The sequence below is a fragment of the Colletotrichum navitas genome, assembly GCF_030913465.1.
Source record: "Colletotrichum navitas strain CBS 125086 chromosome Unknown LY79scaffold_80, whole genome shotgun sequence".
Taxonomy (NCBI): Eukaryota; Fungi; Ascomycota; class Sordariomycetes; order Glomerellales; family Glomerellaceae; genus Colletotrichum; species Colletotrichum navitas.
This window is the reverse complement of record NW_026850626.1, coordinates 170,095-179,461: the sequence shown is the minus strand read 5'-3', so window position 1 is coordinate 179,461 and position 9,367 is coordinate 170,095. Positions and strand designations below refer to the sequence as shown.

The 9,367-nt window shown below is 26.2% G+C and overlaps 2 protein-coding genes across 2 annotated transcripts; both read right to left on the bottom strand.

Annotated features, from left to right (window-relative positions):
* Positions 1 to 273: 273 nt before the first annotated feature.
* On the bottom strand, positions 274 to 477 carry LY79DRAFT_524541 (uncharacterized protein; the record flags this gene model as incomplete). The annotated part of the gene is made up of 1 exon (XM_060555636.1): positions 274 to 477. A coding segment is annotated over one exon (204 nt), but the record flags the coding sequence as incomplete, so codon positions are not given.
* A 498-nt stretch (positions 478 to 975) lies between these two features.
* On the bottom strand, positions 976 to 1,131 carry LY79DRAFT_524527 (uncharacterized protein; the record flags this gene model as incomplete). Its single annotated transcript, XM_060555635.1, has 1 exon — positions 976 to 1,131. A coding segment is annotated over one exon (156 nt), but the record flags the coding sequence as incomplete, so codon positions are not given.
* Positions 1,132 to 9,367: the final 8,236 nt, after the last annotated feature.

Sequence of the window (9,367 nt, the reverse complement as noted above, 5' to 3'; positions counted from 1 at the left end):
ATTATTATTATTATTATTATTATTATTATTATTATTATTATTATCATTATTATTATTATTTATATACTTATTTCTTATATTTTTATTTTCTTCTTGTTTATTATATTTAGGTATAGTATCTTTATCTATTATATTTATAGTATTTATTATATTATAAAATAAAACCTTTCCTAGAGGTTTAGTTAAAATATCTGCTATATTATCTTTTGTATTTATATAATATAGATAACCTGTTTATTTATTATAGTATCTCTGTAAAGTGATATTTTATATTTATATGCTTAACTTTTTTATAAATTCTAGATTTTCTGCTAGCTTTTGAGCTGCTTTATTATCTATTAATATTCTAGGTTTATTTAAATCACTAAACCCTAGATTTATTCTTATATAGTTATAGCTATTATATAAATATATAGCTTCTTTTATAGCCTCTGTTAAAGCCATATATTCAGCTTCACAGGTACTTAAAGCTACTGTTTTTTGTTTTATAGAATTCTAGCTAATAAGATTATAATATCCATAAGTATATATATAACTAGAGGTAGATCTTCTATTATTAAGATCTTCTGCCTAGTTAGAATTAGTATAACCTATTATATTAAAATTATTAATATTATTACAGTTATAATATATTCCTAAATTATTATATTTATTTAAATAACCCTATATTCTATTAAGGGCAATAAAATACTCTTTAGAAGGGTTACTTATATATCTAGAACAAGTTATAACAGGAAGGTTATATCTATTCTTGTTTTTAGTGCTAAATATATTAAAGCACCTATTTCTTGCTAATATTTTAATATTTCTTCCTTAGTTACTTGTCCTTTATTTTATATAACTTTATATTATTATCTATAGGTGTATTATAAGGATATAAATCCCTTTTATTATATTTACTTAATATCTTATCTGTATATTTAGTTTAATGTATATATACGCTTTTATTTTTATAATCTATATATATTTTATTTCCTAGAAATATACTAGGTATTCTATAGGCTTTATCTTTATATATTTAAGTAGTATATTATTAAATAGATTATCTATAAATTCTTTATTATTTCTAACTACTAACATATCATCTACGTGACAAGCTAGTATTATTTTATTATTATCTTTATTATATATAAATACTACTTTATTATAAGGTGATATTTTAAAGCCTTCTTTTATAAATATATTTTTTAAGTGCTTATACTATAGTCTAGGACTTTGTTTTAAACTATATAAGCCTTATTTAATTTACATATATATTCTTTATTATTATATAAAGGATTTTTATTATTAAAAACTAGTTTATTAGCTTCTTTGTTATATATATATCCAGTTAGAATTATAGTATATATATCTTTATTAATATTAGTATACACAAAGGCATTAGTTACATTATATTGTTGTATATACTAGTTATTAGCAACAGCTAATATTATTATATATCTATAGCTTTCTAGCCTACAAGTAGTACTAAAGGTTTCTAAATAATTAATACCTAAGTGTTAATTAAAGCCTTATACTACCTATCTTGCCTTATATATTTTCTCTATTTTATTATTATTATTATCTGTTTTTTCTTTTATTTTATATACCTATCTTCCTTTAATAATATTATTATTATTATTATTTTTTATAATAGTCTATATATTATTATTTTCTAATTCTTTAATTTCTTTATTCATACCTTCTATCTAGTTATCTTTATTATTATCCTCTAGAAATTATTTAAAAGTAGAAGGTTTAGTTAATATATTAGAAGATAGTATATAAGATGCTTTATCTTTAGCTCTATTTAAAGGAGCTAATATATTAATAGAAGGATAATCTTCTATAGTATTAAATAGATTACCTTCTTTATAGTCTATATAATCTTCTTTATTAATCTTAGGTATTTCTATTATTATATTATCTTTAGATACATTATTATTAGTATTAATATTATCTTTATTACTATTAAGGTCTTTATTTTTATTTATATTATTATTTATTTCTAGACTTTCTTTATTATTATTATTGTTAGTTATAAAGTTATTTTCTAGTATAGTAATATCTCTAGACTATATAGGTCTTTTCTGTATTATATCCTATATTTTATAAGTATTATTTCCGTAATTTATTATAACGCCCTTATTAGCTCTTGAATCTAATTTTCTAATATTAGGGTCTTTATTTTTATAGTAGTATATACTTCCCTATACTCATATATTAGATATATTAGGTTTTATTTTATATCTATTTTTATAGGGTGTTTTATAATCTATAAAAGAATATAGGGTTCTATTATATATATATATAGAGGCTAAGAAAGCCTCTCCCTATAAATATTTAGGTAGATTAGAATTATATAGTAAAGTCCTTATTTTATTAACTATATTTCTTATTATTCTTTTATTATACTATTAGGTTTATGTGTATAAGGAGGTCTTATATTATGTATTATTCCTTTGTTATTATATATTACTTTTATTCTTTTATTATTAAATTCCTTTCCTCTATCTGTATTAAATTCTCTTATTCTTTTATTATTAGTATTATTATTTACTAGATTTTAAAGTTATTAAATATAGTATATATCTCTTCAGAATCTTTAGTTTTCAGAAGATATCCCCAAGCAAATCTAGTATATATATCAACAAATATAATAAACTATCTATTCTTATTATATGTTATAGGAGTTATAGGTCTATATAAATCAGAAGCTACTGCTTCTAGATATTCTAGTATAGGTCTATTATTATTACTTATCTTATTTACTTTATTTATAAATTTCCCTTTTAAACAGGCTTTACATATATTATTTATCTTAGGTATATATATATTATTATTATTATTATTACTATTTAATATAGTAGCTTTATTTAAGTAAGGCAATAAAGAGTAAGCTATATATCTAAGTCTATTATACTATAGTATAGCTAAATCTTTATCTTTATTAGATTTATTATTATTAGTAGTATTATTATTATTAGTAGTATATTAAGTATATTATTATTATTATAGTTATTATTATAAGGTATATAGAAGTTAAAGTAATATAAACTATTAATCTTTCTTCCTATACTTAGTAGTTTATCTTCCTTTATATTATATAGTATAAGATTATTATTATAGAATATAGATACTATATTTATTTTATCTAACTTATTCTAACTTAGAAGGTTTAAGCCTAGTTATAGAATATAATAAATATCTTTTATAGTATATATATTGTTATTAATTAGGATATCTATATCTCCTTTATAGTTTATAGTTAGAGATTCTGCTTCTCCCTACCTTATATTTTCTTTAATAGTATTTATATTATATAGATGTTTTATATTACTTATAGTATAAATAGTAGCAGCATATTAAGGCAAAAAGTAATAGATTTATTATTCCTAGATATAATCTGTTTTATTTCCCTTAGTTTCTCCTTTATTAAACTACCTAGGGTTATATTATTAGTATTATTATTATTATTATTATTATAGGTTATACTTATATTCTTAAAAGGAATATTATTATAGGCAGTAGAGTTATAAGTAGGAGGGGTTTCTCCTCCTTTAGTAGAGGTTAGACTTATATCTAAGTCTATATCCTTAGAAATTATAGTATTAACTATTTTCTCTTCTTCTTTCTTATCCTTATTCTTATTTTTCTACTAAACAGGTGCTTTATTAGGGTAAAGAAAAGCACAGTTATTCTCTATATAGTTAGTTTTTTTATAGTTTTAACAAAAAGACCCCTTTGCTTTTTCTATAGTTTTTTTATTATTCTATTGTTATTTTTTATTAGGTTTATTATAGTAGAACCCTTCTTTCTTTTATATTTATCTAGAAGGCTAGAAAATAGTATATCTAGAGTATAAGAATTAAAGTCCTTTTATAGGCTTTATATTATATTAGTTATAAAACCCTTATAAGTATTATTAAGGCTATTTAAAACCTAGGTAATTATAACCTTCTTAGGTAGTTCTAGCTTATTATTAGCTAGATTATTAGTTAACTCCTTAACCTTAGCAAGGTATTCCTTAATAGTATTAAAATCCTCTAAAGAGGTATTAAAGAACTCCTTATAGGTTAGAAATTTATTAGTAAAACCCTTAGGTTTATATAAATTAGCTAGTTTTTTCTAAGCCTCTAGGGCTATAAAGGAGTCTTTTATAACCCTTAATAGCCTATTAGAGCAATATAGTTAGATATAGGCTAAAGCCTTATTATTATATTATTTATTTTCTTTAGTAAGTAGGTTCTAAAGGTTAATATTAATATCTTTAGAAATAAGAAGGGCTTAAATTCTAACTGCCTAAGTAGTATAGTTAAGAGTGCCCTTAAGGCAAAGAAGGTTTATCTTTAAATCTATTACTGTTAATATTGCCTTTAGCAGAAGGCGTTAGTTAAATTAGTTAAGTTATTAAAGAAGTAGCCTAAAAAGGCAAAGGCTATAGGTTTAATTCTTAAAAAAGTTACTTTTTCTAACCTCTTTCTAGGTCTTAAGAGCTAGGCTTATAACCTTTTAGAGGTAAAAGGGGCAAATAAGAGATAAAAGATAGGAGATAAGATATAAAGGTAGTATATTGTTATAGATATAATAGAAGAGCTTATAGATCTAACTATCTAACTAGACCTAGGGATATAAAGGGATTACTTATACCTATATCTTAGGTATTCTAAGGATTTCTTTAGTATTCTAGGTTATTAAGTAGGTTATTAGGTAGGTTATTAGAATACAGGGTATTGTTTTACCTGCAGTAGGGTATTATTTTATCTGTTTACCTTATATAACCTAGAACTATATTCTTAATTCCTTAGAGAAAGAGGAGGTCTTACTTAAAAGACTTATTCTTTATATATAAATATTATTATTATATAGTATATATAGCTATTTTCTAAGTAGTTATTCTTATATCTAGTGTATATAGTGTATACAGTATTATTAATACTATATTATATATTCTACTTCTTTGTTATATTATTATCTTATTTTTATATATATAAGGTCTTTAAACCTTAATATCTAATAAGAACTATAAGTAATAGAGATAGCTTATTTTTAATAAGATTTAGTAGTAACTTTAAGATAAAGCTACTACTGCAAGAAAACCCTTTAACGCTATAAAAGTAGCTATAAAGCTTACTAAGGAAATAAGAAAGTATAATAATATAAGAGAATTAAAAAAGCCTACTACTATATATAAAAAGTTAGTAGTAATTACTACCCTAGAGAAGATTAATAACTATATAAGGAAAATAACTAAGCTATTTAGTTATAAACCTACTAATAAGTAAGTCCTTAAATAAATCTAAGCCTATAAGGCTAATACTAAAGCTACTACTACTAAAGAAGCTAATAATACTAATAACTAGGTATATAAACCTTATACTTTTATAAAGTAAAAAGGCTATAGCTTAAAGCTAGCTATCTCTACTTATAAGGAGGCCTTCTGTTACCTAAAGGACACTTTTTATAAGAGTAGTAATAAATAGCTTTATAAAAAGACTATAGCTTAGGTTAAAGCTTTTTACACCTAGTAATAAGGTAGCTCTATAGCGTTATAGTAATTATTATTTACCTTAGATATATACTTCTGCTATAAAATTACTACCTTAATAGACACTGTCCTAGCTAAGTATAAAAAAGGTAAGCTATATATAGGTAATATTCTTAGCTATACTATACTTATTAGTTTTACTTTCCTTTATTAACTTAGCTAATCTAATTTAAAGGTTATAAGTATACTTCTTTTAATTTAATATCTTAATAAAATCTTTATCCTAGAGATTTATTACTTTAACTAGCTAAAAAAGTAGCTATACGCTATTACTAAGCTTAAGGAGGATATTACTAAGCTAGCTAATATAGTTAATAGCTATAAAGGTAATATTAATAAATATAATACTAAGGCTAACGTAGCTACTAAACTTACTAAGGATATTATAGGAAAAACTAACACCTTTAATATAAATATTAATAATATTATAGAGAACCTTTATAAAAAGGCTAATAAAGTATATAAGCAAGAGAAGTGCCTTAAGGAACTTAAGGAGTAAGTAGACTAGATAAACACTAAGGTTATACTTCTTAATAAAAAGTCTAATAACTTTAATACACTAACTACTTTTAAGAGTAACTTATTTAAGAAGTTAATAGATAAAGTTAACTAAATAGCTACTAAGCTTAATAAATAAAAGGCTATAGTTAACCTTTAGGTCCTAGCTACTTAGCCTAAAGTTACTGCCTTAACGCCCTAGAGTAGCTAAGCTAATAAACGCTACTATAACACTAATAATAATAACTTAGCCTAGGCGCTACTAAAGGCTAAATAATCTTAATAAAACTTTAAAGATAATAAGTAATAGGGTTATTATATAAGAAAAAGGGTAATTTTTATACTTTATATTTATATATACTACTATTTAGTATATTTTCTTAGTAGAAAAAGATAAAGTCCTTTAGGGGAAAGGCACTTATTATAGGATAAATACCTTATATAGTAAATAAATAAGTAAAACATAGGATTACTTTATTAGTATATATCTAGGCATATACCTAGGGGTATATATCTTATTACCTATTTCCTTTTATAAGGAAGAGTAACCTTAATAGACAACCTATACTAATACCTAGCTCTTGTCCTATATTATTTATTTAGCTCCTTGTTATTACTTACCTTGTTTTACTGCTTTACTGTTACACTTTACCTTTGCACTATATTACTTTATATTGCCTATTGTAGCCTTGCTCCTCCTATTAGATCTACAACAGCTAGTAGAAAGGCTATATTACTATTAGATATTAATACTCTAGTTAACCTTTTCCTCTATTATATACCTTTATAGTTAATCTAATAGTAGGTTAATTAAATAAATACTATACTACTATCTAAGGTAGGCCTATGTTAAAGAAGGTTATAAGTGTATAATTAAAGATATACCTTTGCTAATAAGATTTACCTTTTCTTTAGTGTTTTAATTTATATAAGTATATACTTTAAATCTTAAGTAATAAGATATTAGTTAACTTAGTAGTAAAGTAAAAATCTATTATATCTATTTATATACTTTATAACTTAAGACTACTTTTAATAGCTTTATACCTAGCTTTAGATATTTAACTTTTCTAAGTTCTTAACCTAGAGCTAGCTAGTAACCTAGAGGATACTAGATATATACTAGAAGATTAACTAATAGTTAGCCTATATCTAGGTAACTAGAGACTCCTTTTATATAGCTAGCTTTAATTTTACTATTAATAAGGTAATAGTCTAATTTATAGGCTAAAGCTAGGAGATAATAATTATCCTAATAAAGCTAATACTAACTAGCTTTAAGGTATAGGTCTTTACTTAATCTAGGTACTTCCTCTAGTGGCTTTAGTATATATATAAAGAAGGGCTATATAGGCTTCTTGCTAAAGCTCTAAACCTAGTAGGCCTAGTAAACTAGGTAGCCTAGCTAATACTAATATAGTAGGTAGTTATAGCCTTTTTTACTTTACTATTAGTAGCTATATATTATATATTTCTAGATAACCTCTTTACCTTAGTTAGGCTCTTCTAGGCCCTCTAGAGCTAGTAAGTTAAAGCCTCTAGTATATACTAAAAAAACAGTAGTATTAATACTATACTTATTACTAAGAAAAATAAAGAAGGCTAAGGTATCCTATAAGGCTAAATATACTTTATTCTTACTACTAATAGCCTAGTATATCTTTTTAAACTATATTTATATATAAATACTTATACTAACTAGTTTATCTTCTTATAAGTTAACTAAATTAGCTAGAAAAATAATACCTTTATACTTTTCTTTATAATAGTATATTAAGGTAGCTAGGTTAATAGTATAATCTAGAGCTACTGCTAGCTAGTTAGTAAAACAGTAGTAAAGTAGACTACTTAGGAGGTATTTAGCCTAGAGGTCTAGAAAGACCTCCTAGTCCTTTAGCTAATAGATAACTATAACTATATAATAAATAAAGTAAATATTAGTAACTATATAAAGGCCTTATATTACTTTAACTACTATATATATTAAGGATCTTAGTAAGCTATTACCTAGACCTTCTTACTTAAAGTTATTATTATAAATACCTTTTATCTTTAGCTAAAAAGAAGCCTAAAATAGCTAAAGGTTATAAATTAATATTAATAGTAGTAACTACTTTTTACTTAGCTTATTTAATAGTTTAGACTATTAGTAAAAGGTTACTAGATTTTATACCTTTAGTAATAGTCCTATAAATAGAACACTAATATCCTATTCTTAGACTACTAGCAAAGGTTATATAGGAAGAATATACTTTACTCCTAGTGTAGTACACAGCAACAGCAAGCTCTTAGGCAAGTATCTAGTAATATTATGCAGCAACAAAGGACCTAGTAAGGCTATTTAGACTACAATATACCTTTATGTAAAAGTAAAGATTATTAGTACCTTTAGCATAGGCAAAATGCTATATAAATAGAAGTAGCTTGAAACTATTGGCTTTTGGCGTTAAATGCTGTGGCCTGATTTGCTTCTACCCCTCACGGGGGTTAGTGGGGTCCGTTCGTAACTAAAGGGATACTTTAATCACCTAGGTACAATAGATAACCTACTTAACCACCTACCCAGGTAGTATGGAAAGATATGCAGAGGCCCAACATGTCCTCTCGCTACCTACCTACCTACCTACCTACCTACATTGTGGCGCCGGTACCGCCGTGTCGCAACTGCAACTCTGCCGCCGCTCCACAGGATTCGCATCCTGTCCGCTTATACGGAGTGGGTGCTTTTCCGGACCAAGACCTGCCGCCTCTAGGCCAGCCATACGCTGCCCGCCATCGTATCCCACTCGCCTTTTCTGTTTCTATCTTGCCGTAGCACACCCAAGGCCAGGATGGCCAGGTTAGCTAGCAATGGATGATCATTCAATTGATCAAGATGGAGCAGTTTCGTGCGGGTAAGCTGGACCTGGGGAATCATCGTGGGACACGACAACCACATCAGGATGCTCCGTCTCTTATCCCTCCCTGTCAACCCAATCGTGTGTGCACTCCCTGTGCTTCCTCCTCATCCAGTCCCCCGTCCCCCCACCCCCGCATGCCAATCTCACAATCATCTCAGCTGCCTCCCCCCCTCCGTACTTGGTGTTGTCGCCAAGAAGCGCCGAGCTGGGTGTCCCCAACCTCAGCCATGTCAGCCAATGCGCGAAAACCGGGCCTGTCTGTCTCCTAGATGGACCGTCTAAACAATAGCCAATCTGCCAGCATCGAGGCCACCTTTACAGAGAATTAGTGATTGAGATGTCACGGGTGTGTATCCTCGAGACACCAACAGCGACCAAAATGACATGCATACAATACAAACCATCCATATATCCTTAGTGCCGTTATCGACAGGTTAACAAA